At 37.1% G+C, this 18,680-nt stretch overlaps 1 protein-coding gene across 5 annotated transcripts in view; it reads left to right on the top strand.

Annotated features, from left to right (window-relative positions):
- Positions 1–18,680, top strand: part of LOC135200260 (organic cation transporter protein-like) — a 70,654-nt gene extending 51,974 nt beyond the window's left edge. The window contains exons 4-14 of one of the 5 annotated variants that reach the window (XM_064228736.1): positions 3,125–3,239; positions 7,052–7,155; positions 7,757–7,911; positions 8,889–9,057; positions 9,383–9,530; positions 10,074–10,174; positions 10,872–11,131; positions 11,968–12,084; positions 14,762–14,946; positions 16,386–16,525; positions 16,814–18,680. In XM_064228736.1, the coding sequence (XP_064084806.1) occupies positions 3,125–3,239; positions 7,052–7,155; positions 7,757–7,911; positions 8,889–9,057; positions 9,383–9,530; positions 10,074–10,174; positions 10,872–11,131; positions 11,968–12,084; positions 14,762–14,946; positions 16,386–16,525; positions 16,814–16,865 (1,546 nt within the window). In that variant the 3' untranslated portion in view covers positions 16,866–18,680. Of the gene's footprint in view, positions 1–3,124; positions 3,240–7,051; positions 7,156–7,756; positions 7,912–8,888; positions 9,058–9,382; positions 9,531–10,073; positions 10,175–10,871; positions 11,132–11,964; positions 12,085–14,761; positions 14,947–16,385; positions 16,526–16,813 lie in introns of all 5 variants that reach the window. The other 4 variants (XM_064228735.1, XR_010311234.1, XM_064228737.1 and 1 more) reach the window with 4 other exon arrangements.

Here is an 18,680-nt window from a genome sequence, read left to right as displayed (position 1 = left end):
GGCAACGCTGGAAATTTTTTTGCCACGTTTAAGAATAAACTTGTTGTTTTATTGTTGTAAAATGCTAGAAAATTACGAGGGCTTTTAATAATTGCCAAAATTAATCAACAACCAATTATGTTTGTGTTGTATAACTTATGCTGCCTTCATATACCATAAAACGTTGAGTTGGAATATTTGATGTGGCAGCGCCAGCAACGGAGGAGACCCCACCCAAATCGCCTTGAAGGAGCCGATAGACTATAGTGCACTCCACTTTGCCTTTCTGCTCAGGTGCCAGAGTGAGGGGTGGCTGAGGTGGTCGGTAGATGTAAAGGACTTCAGTTCTGTAACTTAGAAAAAATATAAATTACCCTACTTTGAAAATTTGCTAATTGTTCTTACACAAATACCTTTGTTCTATACATGGGAGGCTCACTCATTGGTGGGAGGAATCTGGGTACTCTCTGAATGGCTGGTTGGCTCTGGCCATCTTGGAAAGACCTTACTGGTATGGAGGAGCAGAGGAAGGTATCCCACACCTCTAGTTTGTTAAACATATGAGATGTTGCAACAGCTAGACTTCTGGTGTAAAATAATAAGTTTTCTTTTATTACCTGGTGAAGGCTGAAAGAACCAATGTGTTTGGGAGACAATAAAGAATGCTAACAAAACTGTCAGGTTTTTTTCATTGCCTGTCAATCTCTCCCCTTGTCCAGAGAGAGGGGGACTTACATATAACCAATCTACAAATCAAATATGATGGACAGCGTGCCTTGTCGAGTAATTCACCTACAAACCTCATATGTCATGCATGTCCCAGCTTTGTAACCTGTAGGGGTTTTTAGTGTATGAGCTGTGGGCTGCTCTTGGCAGCTACGATGTTACTGCCTCTTCACTGTCTCAGTCTGTACCTTGCACTCATCTAAAGAACAGGCCCTATTCTATGTAGGAGCTTATAGAATAAAGGCATTCAACCCAACATGGCACAGTGAGTTCCTCAAGAGCCATATCTCTAACAATGACCCCACCTCACAGGAGTATGCCCGGGGCCCCAAGGGCTTGAAGGCCATCTGTAGCCACCCGCAGAAACCCAATGATCCCCAGGAATATCGTTCTGTCCATGCTACAGGCTCAGGCAGTCCTATCAGCACAGCAACAGGCAATTCAGGTGCTTTAGGCTGACCTCAATTGTGCCTCCTTAGACAGAGGAGCAGACTCCCTTCCTAGAATCCCACAGTCGTCAGCCCCAGGGAAATGTGAGATTGAGATGTCTTCAGCAGAATTCTGGTCCTGGAGGCTCTCAGTGTCCTGTTGGTCGCCAAAGCCAGGGCACAAAGGAAAACATTCCTGAGGGCCAGACCCCAGTCTAATGACTCTCAACAGCTACAAGTAGGGCACCTAAGGATGAGTCCCATCCCACCCAAGGGCCTGGTGATACTACCAGAAATGCTATGAGGAAATCTCTCTTGGGACCTTGTATAATAGAACTAGCAGGTCTCGATACCACTTGGCATGTGGCCACTTGGGGCCCACCAGAGTCAACCTTAGATTCAAAAGGGAGGGAAGGCCTAAACTACTAGAGTGTCCCATGGGTGCTGGAAGGCGTCCTACATTGCAGCTCATGAGTCTGGCAACTATAATGCAGATCACTGGATGTTTCCTGTTGTGCTGGTTGGCAAAAGGTCAATGCTTGGTGCACCCCAAATCTCAAAGAGCTTCTCGCTATGCTGCTCATAGAAACAAGAAGTCTCATGTCTCCCTGCGAATGATGAGAAGAACTGAAGATTTTGTTTAACTAACTTTGATTTCCCTTCAAGAAGAGTATTCCATTCATTACATAATAGTGAAGTATAATAGATTGAACAGGCAAATTTGAGGTTGGCCTTTCACCCATCGCATAATTATTCCTGATTCCTGATTCCGAAGTGATCACTCCACAAACAGCTGTGGGATACTACACTGTCAGTGTTAGATATAGAGCTGTTGAACTTAAATAAGTTTTTACCAGGGTTTCTTATTTATTATTTTAATACCATTTTGCAGATGACACTAACTTCCCTTGTTATTTACTGCTTCTCTCTTTTCTAAGCTTTTAAATCGTCTTAGGCTTGACTTTCTTTAGGTTTTCACTAATGTGAATGTTCGTTTTATTCCCAGAACATTGCGAATTTCTGCAATGAATACTTAAAATAATTCTTTGCACATATGTGCATTAATGTTGTATTTTTCATTATCACTTATAATAATTATTTTCATTTCTAATTACCTCCCTTGCACTTTTACTTTTCCGGTTGCTAAGATAGTGTTTTGTTCTCGCCTTTGACACCCGGCGCCTCCCTGGTTAATACAGTTCTTAACTTTCATGGTTAGTCTTATGTATACTATATTACCTCAGTCTTCTGTCATGAGATTTCAGAATCTTTGGTGTTACATCCTGATATTTTATTTCCTGTAATGTCTTACAGGAGAGGAAATGTTCGGTGTTGTCCTCGTCCACTCGGCAGGGATCACTAACTTAATTCTTGGATTTTCTCTGGACGTTAGCCTTCAAGTCCAACATATTCAGTCTGGCCGTAATTATCATTGAAGCATCCTTTGCTTCAAGTTCCTTGATGTACTGATTTTCATTGAAGCCCTCTATTAACCTTAGCTTCTAAATTTCTTTCCTCTTCTCTGTCAAGATCTTTTCAGTCTCTTCCTTAGTTGACATCTTTATTTCCTTTTTCAATGTTTTTTCATTGTCGCACTTTCTCATCCCTTGAATCTTTATGTTATATTAAGTACATAAGTTTGCTATGCTCTTTGCTCAGCACTGTCCACAGGGCGCCTCGTAGTTGATCCTCCACTATCTCCTTCATTAATCTATTTTTATCCGACCTTGTTATGTTATCCAACAGCATAATTTTTTATGCTCTACTCTGTAACCTACGGGACACATATCGGATTTCGCTATAAATTCTCTATGCGATGTGCCCTTTCGTTGTCCACAAATTCCTTGGAAGTTCCCATACTACTGTTCCTCTATGTTGCCAAATAATGTTGGTACCACGATTGTTTCAAATATCTTTTGTCTCACATCTAGTGTCATATTTCCTACTTTTTTGTTTTGCTTACGTTTTTTTACTCAGTCTTCTTCTTCCAGAAACCACTGCGAATACTTTGCTAAAAGTACCGACAACGGTGGAGGTTTCGTTACGCATCCGTGCAAGAGCTGGGTTTATGACAACTCTACGTACACCAGCACGATCACTTCGGAGGTATGTAACGTCTGAGAACTGTTGGCGATGTCGTTATTACTATATATTATCCTCTCCTTTTCCTTCCTATCATCAAACCTCATCCCAAAATTCAAAAGGAAACTCCTATATACCTCTAAAATCACCAACGTAGCACCTGTGCGTCAGGCTCCCCTGAGTAGTTCCCAATCACCTATTCTCATGCCACAGTACCTATAGATTAACTAAGGCTAAACGGAACTCGTGATCTATAAAAAAAATACAAGTTTTATTCCCAAAATTAACATGACAAAAAAAGAAAGGAATGAAAGAAGTTAAGGCCATGGCAAACCTCACTACTAGCAAATAAGTAAATGGAAAATTGAATATCTTTTGACATCCATCATTTTAAATACCCCAAATATCATGTCAAAGTCTGTCATGGCCAAAGTCATAGCTGCATGTTAAAAATTCCCTTACCACGTGACCTCAACAATACCTTCTGAGGAAAAAAACAAAGGTCACTTTAAAAATTATATAAAGCTAACTGCATGCTTGGGGGGAAAAATAAAGACAAAACATACAAGATTAACAAAATATAAAAAAGAATAACAAATTTCTCAAATACTTCACAGATATGATAAACCTCTGACAGCGTACTTGGAAGATATTCAGTAATAAAATGTTCAATGGAAATCGTAGTGCACCTTCCACAGCCAGGACGTCTCACCAATACAAGTTATTGCCAGAATAATCTGCCTTTGCGAGGCATCTCATTATATTGCCCTCTAATGGCCCCTTTTAAGTACACACACATATGAGGACACTCATTGTTCTAGAGCATTGTTTCGCCACTCCCTTGTGATGTAGAAGTCCCTTGACACGATGCGGGCCTGTGTACACAAGGTCTATAGACCGTGTGCCACCCAGATTACCCGGCCTACATTTTCTTTTTCTTCGAGGGGGCTCGCTCCCATTTATAAAACATCTTGTTATGTGCTGACCCATGTTCATCTTGCCCGGAGTTTGCTTAAACACACCAACACTGTCAGGGCATTCGGTCAGCTTTACTGTGACATACTTCCAATGCTCCATATAATATATATTAATTGTCTTAGAGGGGCTGTCAAAAAATGTTAAGTTTATCTTAGTTTTACCAGACCACTCAGCTGATTTACAGCTCTCCTAGGGCTGCCCCGAGGGATTAGATATTCTTTACGTGGCTAGGAACCAATTGGTCACCTAGCAACGGGACCTACAGCTTATTGTGGGATCCGAACCACATTATATCGAGAAATTAATTTCTATCACCAGAAATAAATTCCTCTGATTCCGAGTTGGCCGAGCCGAGAATCGAATTTCGGACACCGAACTGGTAGCCGAGTGCGAAAACCACTTGTCCAACGAGGAACCTTATTGGGGCTGTCAACATATATATATGTATACATATATATATATATATATATATATATATATATATATATATATATATATCACCACACAATCACGTGTGGTGTGGAACAGAAATATATTTCTGACTCACATCAGGAACGAACACAAGTCTTTCAACTGGAAGACCAGACCGCTGACAAACAAGTCATAAAAGAAGTTTGAACCTAAGTACCACTGTACCTAAGGAACTACCTGGTCAGGCTATAACTGCCTAACATTCGAATTACCCTTTCTGTGGAAAACTCGCTGGTATGTAAGGCAGCTAGCCTACCCAGGTCAAGCCTAAGGCACAGTGGTACTTACTATGAGATTCAGAGCCTTTGTCTCGGTGTTTTCCGGAATAACCTTTTTTTTTGTGTGCATTTGACAAAGATATTACTTAGCCACAGTATACTTTACATCCCTACCTAATTTTCGGCAGCATTCATTATTGCTCATATTAGAGAAAAGTATAGTATTCGTAAGAGTAAAATAAAGCAGCCGAAGCCACTGGCGAAACAGCGGTCTCTGATATTCTGAATATTCGTACCTTGTCAAGGCTTCAAGAATGGCGGCTATGATAAGTCATTATCCCAGTGCTTGGCTTGAAGTCTTAAATTCTACGTATAATCCAATCTAATCCTTTGCAATTGTTTATTTATTACAATGATCGTTACCATCATATTAAGAAAAATATCAAAGGAGTTTTGACGAATGCCAAAGTTTTTTTTACTTTGTTAATTAATTTATAATTATATAATTTTTCAATGGAGAAATAGTGATAGAGAGTAATTTCTCTTATTACTTATGGAGACCCTTTTCTTCAAGGATTCCAGCCCTCGACCTCATGGCATAAATCACTACTACTACTACTACCACTACTACACAGCGTAAACAAGAAGTATTGGTTGTATTTCATTGTCGCCAATTATCCATCGAGGAGGAGACAAGTTAATGACGTCATAAGTTCATCATTATACCTTCGAAGTTCGAAAGCCATTCCTCTGAGTTTGCTGGCGATGTCTACAAGAAGTCGGTGTTACTCTTATAATTACCAGAATTATGCAACTTTCGTAATACAGAATACAGTAAAAAATTAGGTAGAGATGTAAGATATACTGTGACAAAGTGTCACCTATGTCATGTACGTTGATAAAATTTTATTCCGGAAAAACACCGGGACTTCGGCTGTGAATCTCATAGTAGGTTTCAGCTTCTTTTATGACTTGTTTGACATGTTTGTCAACGGTCTGGTCTTTCAATTAAAAGACCTGGACGACCCCATCAAGACAAGACCAGAGAGACATCCAATAATAAAATAAAAATCCTACACCTGGACGGGATTAAGACGGTGATCCAGACCTTCGGAAAATCTTACCCTTTTGCCTTTACCTACCCAAATACCGTAGCCAAATCCCTGATTAACATCCAACAAAAGACATTCCCCAAAGACACAGAAGTATACGAAAGCCCATGCCTGGACTGTGACCAATTTTACATCGGTTTTACAGGAGAATCACTTCCCCAGCCATTTAGGTAAGGACAACAAAGCTCAGCTACTTTTAAGCATATAAATAACCATAACTACAGAATAGACTGTAATTTGTCACATATAATTTATTGCAGCAAATGTTGGTACAAAACCCAAATTATTAAACATAGACAAATAATGAACACCTCAAAGAGTGCCTGGGATTCAGATATCATAGATAAAATCTTCCTTCAACAACACTTTAGAAAAGTAAAAAGGGATTATCAGCGAGGTGACTTACCAAATTGTGCTACCTGTGGATGGGTCTCTTGGTATAAATACTGACTCTTCTGTAACTTTTCTCATTCATTACCTACCTGAAGAGAGTGAGCAGTCTCTGAAATATAGTACTTACTTTCTATATTTTGGCGTTTTTATGGGCTCCTTTATATCTCTCTCTCTCTCTCTCTCTCTCTCTCTCTCTCTCTCTCTCTCTCTCTCTCTCTCTCTATATATATATATATATATATATATTATATATATATATATATATAGATATATATATATATATATATATATATATATTATATATATATAATATATATATATATATATATTATATATATATTATATATATAGTATATATATTAGAAGTAGGCGTGGCTCTTTACATGCCGGATGATTAAATGCATTATTTCTCATTACTTAGATATATTTCATAATTGGTCAAAGTGTACAAAAATAAGGCTTATTTTTAAAAAAAATTAATTTACTAATAAACACTGAACTTGAGAATGTGATATACGTAATATATATGATCCATCGTAGGTAGCCAGCATTAGCAAATTTATGCAGCTCTAATTTATATTGATTAATGTGTCATTGTTGGTCATTCATGCCACAACTCTCGTGTGGATCTTGCTATAGGAAATGTACTTATTCTTTGTTACAGTTTGATTTAATATGCCCGTACAATTACCTCCGAGCGACCTATCAGAGTATGTACATGTTTGGTACGTTTGTCGGGGCACCTCTCAATGGAATTCTATCCGACAGGTAAGGATCACGTATTCTTTTTTTCTCTCTATAAGTAGTAGCATGGTAGTTCCGTCAGTGCATCTCACGTGGCGCACTGTATGCATTACCAAAAGGTGTTTCAGCGTACCTTCGGCCCTAAACTGCTATCACTTTTTAGCCTTTTACATGGCCTCCTATCCCCGCTGCTTTGTTCAGTTTAGCTGTCCATCATCGCTAACTTATTAGGGCAGATATGAGATTTCCTCCCAGTTTCTCCTTTAGATCATTATACTTCATCGCTATTTTCCAGCTCTTCTTGTCTTGCTGTCCAACGATTCCAACTTTCTTTGCATCGTCTTAAACGCTGACTGGCCGAAAATGCTACAGTAAGCGCTTGGTTTGACAGCCTGTATTTCTTGAAATCAGATCTCTCTCTCTCTCTCTCTCTCTCTCAAGTCAGTGTCCTTCAGACATCTACAAGCTTCTTCCCCCATTCCTTAGGTACAGCTTATTTCGAAAAGTTCTGATTGAAATTTATGTTTAGGAGAATTTCTCCTCCCTGCCATTGAGGTCCAATGGTGCATCTCTTACTACACGACATTTCCTGCTGCAGGTAAAGTTTTCTTTCTGTGTTTTCCAGATATGGAAGGAAGACTATGCTGTCCATAGGAACGACTCTCTTCGCTCTCATTGCCATAGGGTCCAGCTGGATCCCAGATTTCTCCGCCATTTTGGTGTCGAGATTCTTGTTGGGTCTCCTGCACCCGGTGGTAATACAGACGGGGTATATACTAGGTAAGACCTGAAGAAGAAGCCCTTGGGAGTTGAGCGGCCCTTTTCCGAAATAAGTCAGCCGGTTGTTAACTGATTTTTCCTTGAGTCTTCATTCATTTGTTTTATTTCATTTTTTTTATCATTTTCATAATAGTTAATCTTATATTTAGAGATAATTTTTTTTATTCCGATTAAATATAAGTTGTATCTTTGCTCAAGTGAATACGACCTTGTTTCCTCTGGCGGAAGGGAAGTAGTACTACAGTAAAGATCAAACCCGTGAATCTGAGTGGCTGAATGGCAAAGGATTCCTCATTGATTTTGACCTGGATAGTTTTCACATTGAGTGAATCTGGTCGTTTCAACAAGTGTCACTTTTATATGACGGTAACATTTTCTTTACAAAAAATGACCGAAATTCGCGTAACAGTTTCCTAATTAATTAGATTTGTAGAAGAAACCTACAAGTAATTAAATCAAAATGAAGTTTGTTAATAATATTAATGTCTGAACATAATTATGCGTCACAAGGGTTTGTGTTATCCCTCCCCTCTGACCCCGTACCAAACACAAAACCCTTAGTACAGTCATGCTGTTCTTTTCTGTCCGAATGTTACTTTTGTACTGCAGTCATGTCTGCCTCTGAATAAAATGGCTATAGAGCAAAACCTCAACGTAATGGACCTCAGTCTAATGAACTTCTGTACTATTCATCAGCTACATTATTATCGATATTTTTTGCTACGTACCACCTTTAAATCTCTTTAATCTTAAATGTTATGTACAGGGTAATTTAGGTTAGTAACCTTGTGGAATTGTTGTTAGCCTTCAGATATCTATAAAATGTTCAAGTGCAAGCTATAATACAGCGTCTTTGTTATATGATGGATTTTTTTATACCTTTCAGAAAGTTAATTTGAGGTGCTACTGTGTAGGTTTTGATAGTTTCCTCCTTAAACGTACATTGGGTGTTATTCTGTAATTTCCCTGTCCTCCAGCCATGGAAGTGTGTGAGCCCCGTCACCGTTCTGTCGTTGGTATAATCCTTGCCCTGCCGTGGGCAATAGCCACCATGCTGTGGGGAGGCGTGGCCTATTTCATCAGGGACTGGCGGTGGCTGCAGACAGCTGTTAGTCTCTCAGGAATTCTCATCAGTCCAGTTCTTTGGTAAGTTAGGTTTACCATAAATCTTCAGTAACTCTGCAACTGTGGTTTGTTTTCTTGGATTTTACTATAGTCGCAAGAAGTGTGCATTAATTGACAGTAAATTTAGTTTCCAGTATAGCACGGGCACAGATGATACTTTTATCCATTACCACAAGAACTGCTTCTTTAGGTTGCAACCCTCTTCAATGAAGATTAGATATTTTCTTATCTGTTTTTCCTCTTGTATTGAAAATTGGCATCAGCGTGAGATTTTAATGACCATTGAGAATGAGTAAGTAGGACGGATATTAAACGGCTGTTTTGACCCATGCAACCGTGTCTGCAGGTTCATGGATGAATCTCCAAGATGGCTTATTGTGGAGGGCAAATTTGAGAGGGCTAACAAGGTTTTACGAAGGGCAGCGAGATGGAATAAGGTCACCCTCCCACCCCAAGAAGAATTAAATGCCCTCATGAGAACCATACAGGGAGAGGTATGAAGACGCGCTAACTAAATAAACTATTCTACTATAATAGCTATTCATTACAGATGATATGTTCCACTAAAGTAGCGTCTGTAGTGACCAGTAGATTCTAAATATATATTTCAACTTAAAGAAATCAATAAACGATTAAACACTTGACTATGACGGTGAGAATGGGTTTATTCCAGCACTAGTAAATGTATCTGAATTCTACAGATATACTCTGTTTCATAAGAGCGGGAATAGACTTATACGCTTCTTTGTGGTCAAGCAGATAATGCTACCTCGTTCGATATTCCTGACGCAGGTTTGTATCTCTCTAGGCATCAAAATCTCTTTATATGATCCTTCAATTGGATCTTAGGCTTGGCAGTGACAAACATATCCAAAGTGTGAAGAAATCAATAAGTTAAGAGGGCCTTGTAGTTGTTACAGATATGATTAAATCTGTTATACATACCTCTTTGTTTATATAGTATTTTTAAATTTAGCCATTTTATTCTCATCGTATATGCAAAATTATGAGTCTGTTTTTTTCCAAAATCCTTTCAGTCTGCTTTTGCCAAACAGCAAGCAGTGCAGGACCAGCAAGAGACTTCTGGGTGTCGGCAGAAGAGTTTGTATTACATTAAAAGGCTTTTCATTTTGTTCAGGTAGATGAGACTTTGACATTCTTTATCTGTCGTTTAGGGTGTGTCCACACTGCAGTGAACATACCACAAACAGACACCAGCAACTTATCAAACAGACTTTACAAACTGGGTGTGCACAAGTCAGTGACTTAGTGGTAGTCATATCCAGGACTTCTTATGCTCATCCAGCATTTGCCAAAGATTTGTTCTCCATTTATAGCCACTGACTTGTTTTCAACCCATCTGTGGTTTGGCTTAGATAATTTGCCGACTTGTACATATTTATGATGCTTTACTGCAGTGTGGGTGTAGTAATCTTGGGGTTTCCTGACTTCTTCTTTGTGATCTTTTAGTGTCCGTAAAAATAGATTATTAAAAACACCTTCAACAAATGGTTTCATTTAAGTTCAAGCTAGTTTGAGTTTGTTTTTATGTGGATGAAATAACATATTGGTCAGAGATCAAACTTGCATGAATTTAGTATAAAGTTGATTGTGCCGAAAATAAGGCAATGAATCAATTGTATCCATGTGCGTATTGTGGAAAATACTAAACAACTTTGATTGCTTTCATATTTGATGATAAATTTCACATCATCCAGAGGTGACGTTAGCACATTATAGCCTATTCATGGCCTCAACACTGCTATTGTTGCATGCCAGTTGATCCAAGACGATGTCCAAAGTATTTACTTGACACCTGATTCCTTTTCTTCCAGGACACCCAAACTCCGAAAAATCACGATCATCGTATATTTGAAATTCTTATTGGTAAATTTGGTCTTCTATGGGCTTGCACTTAATGCAGTCAACTACAGTGCTGATCCATTTGTGTACATGGTCCTCGGCGGATTAGCAGAAGTGCCTGCATACACAGTGACGGCTCCAATTGTCGCAGCATTTGGACGCCGTGTGCCGTCGATCCTGTTGTACCTTTTAAGCGGTGCCTCTATTTTTGCTGTCTCCTTCATTTCACCAAGTAGGTTTGGATGGGTTATTTCTGTTTTCATGTTTTGGTGATAAAATTTGATTACTCATTTTCAAAATGTCTTCTGTTGGGGAGTAGTATGACTCAGTGCCTTTCATGGTACTATCCTGTGGATAGTACTAAAGGGTCTTTGTAGTTTTCTATCAGTGAGGTGAAATACTTTCAGCCATTTACTTTTTATGTATTCCTTGTGACCTCTTCCCAGCTGGCTTATGTTTTACCATACTCCAATTTTCACTTCCCACTTGAGAAGAAATCCTAAGTATTTAGAAATGGTTCAGTGGTCTCAGTAAGCTGCTGAAGATAATATGTTCTTGTTGCTTAGAATGTCAAACTGTATGGCAGAAAATTACAGCTTTTAATAATTCAACTGTTAACCACAGTTGTTTATTTTAGCCAACAGTTATAATGGAGTTCATACATAATTGTTGAAAGTGTGGAAATTTTTCCCATCTGTTTATAGCATGTCATTTCTTCTTAAATAATTTTACCGATTTCTAATACAGTGATAACATGTTTTTTTTTTATATTATTATTACATTGGCGTAGAACTGGTAACAAGCAGAGTGCAGGCTTTACAAGCCAGAGATAAAGTAAGCTTTGTCTGTAGTTATGAGAGAGAGAGAGAGAGAGAGAGAGAGAGAGAGAGAGAGAGAGAGTACTCTTGACAAAATAACACTTTTTATCCAGACAGCAAAGGTTTCTTTCTCCAAAGTACAAGTATGATATAAAAATATAAACTTTTATAACTAAATAGTATTTAAGCAAGCAGCAAAATGTAATATCCAGAAACTTCGATATAAGAACTGTGTCCATCCTTACAGCAGATCATCGCTTAAATTCTCCACCAAGATCAAGGGGTTCCTCTGACGGCATAAGGTTCCCTGGTTATGAGGACATGACCCTCATTCCAAAAGATTATGTTGGGCCTTCTGTCCCCCCAAGTATGTACATCTGTAAAGCCTCGCCTAACTTGAGTAGAGCCTTTTTAGGAAGACGCTTAGTTGCACCAGAGGCTTTAGAGAAGCTCACTCGCTTTTACCCACAACTAATAAACTTAATTCTTCTCTTTGTGTTTATACTAAAGGCTGTAAATACTAATTCTAATGGTGAAGGCAGTAGAAATACTCGTGTTTTGGTGCTCATGCAAACAGAGTTGTTTTTTTCTATACTAATAGTGTAACCCCTCTTTTGTAGGTAGAGCGACTAGAATGTAGTTTTCAATAGCTTTTAGATACCCTTGTTTTGCTCAGTAGATGAAAATTTATCTGTATCTTTCTTAATAATAATAATAATAATAATAATAATAATAATAATAATAATAATAATAATAATAATAATAATAATAATAATAATAATAATCAGTATTGTGAACAGCAACGAGATTGTTAATGATTCAGTAATTATATGCGAATAATATTTTAGTAGCTGGTGTGCAGTGAAAAGTAACCAAACCTAATTCACTGATATAAAGTGAAGGGTATTGCCAATTTGAATCAGGATAGATTGCACATTATTGTCTTTAAAAAACAATCTGTTTTTTCATTGTTTATGCTTCTCTGTGACATTGCTTTTATTGTTTTTCCTTGTGTTGTCAGCTAAAGGCTTTATCAAAAGCTTTCAGAAATGGAGCATCCACGTAAAGAAGCTTTTCATACGCCTATTTTTATATGAATTCATTGTACAGATGTGAATCAGATGACAGTGCTATGTTCACTATTAGCGCTTGCTTGACCCCAAGCGATGAGAAACCTTTGCCTTATGCTGTAGCATTCAACAACTGTGAATATTCGTTTATATAGCTAAGTATTGTTTCGAGAAAATTAATGTATGTGAAGTAGAGAGAATAAGAAGTATTGCGACTATTGAACAAAATCTACACTATGGGAATATACTAAAAATAGAAATATTGAAGTCAAGTTATACCTAGGTACTGATAGGCGTGGACTGGGGACTCAAGTCTAAATATATCTGTAAAAATTGTGATGTTCCACTGCTATTTGGGATGATCATTTCATGTTTGATTCATAGTTAGTATGGTTTTTGGCTTCTTTGGTGATCAGGAAACAACATGATTTTTAAATATGTGAAAGTGGTGTTCACTGATGACTTTTACATAATCATAAGTAAGTATTTGTATTGTTCTAAATAGTATTTTAAACTTGTGCAGTACATTGTGTTGGTTTTTAGAGATTGAATTTAGCTGTCGTAACTGATACTTGTCAAGTCAGCAACACTTTATTTTTTTAATCCAGGTTTTTTTTTTCCTTGGAGCACACTAAGTTCCAAGTAGTTACATGTAGATGTTACTTGAGGAATTTAATGACAGGTTTTGTAAGTCATATTAGGCTTTTGTTCATATACATCTTTTTAGCAGGATTTAAACCCTAATGAGTGGCACAATGACTCCAGCTTCGTTATGTCCTCACGATTAGGAAGGGATTCTGCACAGAAAGGCGAGGAATTACACTCTTACTTTTTTTTTTGTGAGACTCCAGGAGTCATTTGGTATCACACAGTGCTCTGATATCACAGGATGGGCCTTTGATTGGACGTACCTACAAGAGGGCCATTATTAAGCGCTGACATTTACGTTGCTTGGGAGATTAATTTTCTTTTTGATTGTGTGTCGTGCTTCAGCTTTGAAATGACCTTCCTAAATTTATGAAGTAAATGCCAGTAATGTACTATACTGAGATTTTACTGTAGGAAGTAAAGCTTCATTTCTGATTTAAATCCTTGATGTGGACAATCCTGTGGGTAAGCTTTAAAAATAACTGGTAGAATGTCTTATTCTACTGAATAATGCTGTTACATTTCTGTAAACGTATTTCCTGAAGTGCATATACTATACTGTATATATTGTAGGACCAAGCTCTTTTACAGCTTTGTGGTTTTCTAAGTAATTACAAGCAGTGCATGTTTGTTCATATGTATAGTAATGCATGCATATACTTTTTCTTCTCACCATTATTGATGCTACAGTACAGTATTGTGTATCTTAGTATTTGTAGGGTAAGTGATTTGTTAATATAAATGTTTGGAGAATAACAGTATAACTAGAATTTAGAGAGTAGCAGTATAACTTGAGCACTGTTTTTGAAACTCATTGAAATATTTAAAAACTTTTAATGATATAAACTGTTAAGTAAATCATACAATTTTGTAATGTTGTTCTTGCTTTTTACTCATTATTTGCACTCCACCCATGCATTACATGTATTACAATTTTGTTTCTGTGTTGTTTTTATGTGTAAATAGAAGTGTCTTTCGACTAGTACCAGTTTCGTTAGGTATAGTGATTCCTAGAAAGAAATAGTATTTTACATTCAGTTTATAGTAAATAGAAAAAAATCTTGTGTCAATATATTGGGTTTCTCATATTCAAAGTAATTTCAGCTTGGTGATGGGGATCATTTCAAACATTACTCTTTTCAGTAATTTGCACAGATGCTAACAAACAAATTAAGAAAATGAGTAAGTAAAGTAAAAATGGGTAATGTTTATCATTTTGATCATTTGGACTTTGTTCAGCATTCCCAGCTTAAGAGTCTGAATCAGTAAAATTGATGTGGCAGACGCCTTCAGAAATCTGATCGTCTTTTATGCGGTTTCCCATAGGTTTAAGCTGGCTGGTTATGACCTTAGCCATGGTGGGTAAGATGTGCATCAGTGCTGCCTTCCAGCTGCTGTACCTGTACTGCACTGAACTCTTCCCCACTGAAGTGAGACTCCAGGCTCTGGGCTCAGCTACGATCGCTTCACGAATAGGATCAATGACGTCTCCATTTATCACAGAGTTGCTGGTGAGCTTGTGCACAGTGCAGTCTTGAGAATAGCATACACCCACTCTTTCAAATAAACACAAACACATGTACATGCAGACTGGGATATATATATTAGGGCTTGTGCCTTGTATGATAAGGCGCCCTATGAGGTAATGTTAGACTTGCGATAATCTTACGCTAAGTCGGTTGGTATTGCACTTCCATCTTCAATGGAGTGTTTTGGGGTTTGTAGATCACTTACGAAGTCGGGATTATCTTCTTGTTTATGATGATGATGTGTTAAACTCATGGTGAGGAGGTTCTTGTAGAAAACACGAAGTATAAAAATAGATATATTCTTCTGAAGTTTTACATGCTGAAGATCAGATATGATTGTACAAGTCTTCTAATAACGATAGCTTGATCGCTTCTGCCAATGATGATGGCTAATCCTATTCCTCTACATGATAAAGCTTAGGTAAAGAGGTACAGGTCTTCTAATGACGATAGCTAACTCTGTTCTGCCTGTCTACCATCTCTGTTACAAGTTATGAAGGAACAGACAGTAGTTCGAACATATGAACATACATACAAATGACATAGTTTCATACGAACACACAATCAAAATGAGACACGCTACAGATCACGTAGGCCGTTTGAATTATAGGTCGGGGTAGTTGTCTCAAGCAGGGAGCTTGGACTAATGTTTATAAACAATTGAATGACTACAGGTGACGGCATGTTATCTTAGCCTACATACTTATTGTATACGTCATCTTTAGCGTCTCTAGTCTGATCACATTCCTGCAAGCAATCTGGTTGACCTCTTTAGTTTTAGACTTTTATATATATATGGACTAACATTCCATATTTTTATTATGTAAACACTTACATATATACATATAAGTATAAAAACTCGTACACAATTATACATATGTACATTCATGGATGTATTTATATACAGTAGTATCTCAACTGATAAGACACTTAAATGATTTCGGTTTGTGATAGGTAACAATATTTGTTAAGCAACAAAGACCCTGCGTGATAGCCTCCACTTGAATATTTCTGGACATCTTGCAGCTAACAGTAATTCTACATAGTTCGTAGTCTGACCTAATCTCTACACTTAACTTGCAACTTATCAGATTTAAAATGGTAGCATTATAAAAAAAAATGATCATAATGTATCTGATAAATACATTAGTTCTTCAGATGTGTTACTACTTGCTCATAGGTAAAAATAGAGTTTGCTCGACTTGCAGGTTGCTCGACTTGTAGGTCTGCAGTGTGATGTTATTCTGATATTAATATCATAGTAAAAATACACAGTGCTCGCAAATAAGCATATCCTAGCTGCGCAAGGAATGGTGATTTTTAGATACACTGAAGTTAGTGAGGAAATGGTTTTACCACTTTTAAACCTATCTGCGTCATTCACTGCATTAAAATACTAATGAACATTATTTTATTATCAGGGTCCACTTTATCCAAGGGCGCCATCTATATTATTCGGTATATCAGCGTTTGTAGCAGGAATAGCTACAATTCCTCTGCATGAAACTTTAGGCAGACCTCTGCCTGACACTATTACAGAACTGGAGAATCCTGAGATACAGTAAGTCTCTCTCTCTCTCTCTCTCTCTCTCTCTCTCTCTCTCTCTCTCTCTCTCTCTCTCTCTCTCTCTCTTTGATCTAAACCACTGTATTACAGAATTATTTATATATGTTGTCACATCTCATAAATCAGTAACATATCAGAAATCTCTGTCGTTTGCCTGGCAAACAGTTCATTTGCAACAATAATGTCGACAATTCATGAACTTATTCCTTAGTAAAACACTTGCCCATGAAACCCCATTGCAAAGCTTAGTGTTAAGATGAAGGTCCTTGTTCCATTTTTCAGGGAACCTGAAGAACCAGACGAAGAAACAGAGATGTCTAAACTCCGCGCTTAGTTAGTCTACAAATCTGTGATGAAGCTTCTAGGTTCCCTCAACCGCAGTCGTGCTGTTCTAGCGAACAAGCTCAACGGATGATCTACCTCCAATATCCTAATTTGCATTTGCCATTCTCCATGCATGCGTTCTTCTGTGAAGAAGCGTGCCGCTTGACATGTAAGACATTATATTAAGTGAACTTATGGTTTTAATAGTAATACTTGCTACTCAGAAGAATTTATAAGGAATTGGCAGTGATAAGAATGCATTGTTTTATCAGTAGTATTCCTTTCATCGTAACAGCATTTGTATTCATTGAGTCAAGATTCGTGGGCATTCTCACCCTTAAGGGTTCTTTGATAAAAGACAAATATACCATTTTTCCTCATCTTGCTCTCTTTGTGAAGTAATCTTTTTTCTATGTCTCTGTATTTATAGACTTGTTTGAAAGACTAGCAGTGGATTAGGTTTTGGTAAGCCTCAAGTAAGGTCAGTTCAGTAATATAAGTTTTTTTTAAGGCTCAAAGACTTCCATTCCCATTAGGTATGTGAATTGCATTTTCTTTAATATGAAGGATCTTTGTACTATGCATAGAGCTTTGTATGTGTATTACTCATTAGAATAAGCTAAAACAAAAGCAGTACATTACTGCACCCATCTGCACTTTTACCTCTACATTGGTTTTGCAACCAGCTGTATAAGATGTATTACATCAACTAAGCTTTGAGAAGGCTCTGTCAGCCACTTGTCACGCTGTTATTCCACGATACATTGCATTATTAAATTTTCGTGAATTACTAGATTTTCAGATTCTCAAATTGATACAAGTGCAGGATTAATAATTTGTTACTTTTCAAAGCTAAATTGTGTTATTAGTAGCCCAGTGTTAATAATGCTATTCTGTTGTCCATCCGGTAAAGGTTCAACATGAATCAGTGTGTTTTCTTCATAAGATTAACAGTCATCCGACTTGACTTCAAACATGAATTTCATTCTTGACATTTAGCCAGTTTTTTAAATGATGACTCTAAAGTTGAGAATTTACTCTTCAATGAAGAGAAGGGTAAATATTCAGGTAAATATTTTACATACTTAAATGTATAGTTCTCCCAACTGTAGCATTTACTCATCCATTCTGATATTATTTACGGCTCCTATTCTGACATAGTTTTTCAAATCAGAAGACTGAAGATGGACAAAGGACGTTACTCAATGATGACGCTAACAAAAGGATAGTGATATCTATGACTCCTTAAACAACTGATAATTCCAAAGATTGTCTGGTTGAAAGCCTAGAAAAGGGATTTTTGAAAGATGCTAGTTTTTTTATTGAAACAATTATTCCTGGAAATGCTTATAAAAATGGATTAATGTACACTTTTACTTTAATTCTTGTACCAAAAATAGCTTTGTTTTTCATACTTTCATAATTTAATTTTATTTTCAGAATGTATCTTGTAAATCTGTCTATTACTTCCCATGATCTGTATTTCCCTGAGTCCTAGTAATTTTTCTTACCGAAATGAAGGATGTACGTAGTATATTTTCCAATACCATAACGGAAAAGGCAATACTCTGACCATGACATTTATATGCATTTGTCATCCAGAGTGCTTTGGGCAGTATTTCAAAATTGCAGTCGTGTACTGGTGAGTTTCATTTATATATATTTATATATATATGCTGATAACTTCTGCTTCTTATTTGGTGATCATGTGGGATGCATGAGTTATGTCAATATTGTGATAGATATTAGATGCCATCGTAATGGTTTATCAAATCTTTATAACATTTATTAAAGTTGTATTTTGTATAAAAATTTTTATGTATAA

This window comes from Macrobrachium nipponense, chromosome 26, assembly GCF_015104395.2.
Source record: "Macrobrachium nipponense isolate FS-2020 chromosome 26, ASM1510439v2, whole genome shotgun sequence".
Classification (NCBI taxonomy): domain Eukaryota; kingdom Metazoa; phylum Arthropoda; class Malacostraca; order Decapoda; family Palaemonidae; genus Macrobrachium; species Macrobrachium nipponense.
The sequence above is the reverse complement of the archived record's forward strand: the minus strand, read 5'-3'. Positions and strand labels throughout refer to the sequence as shown.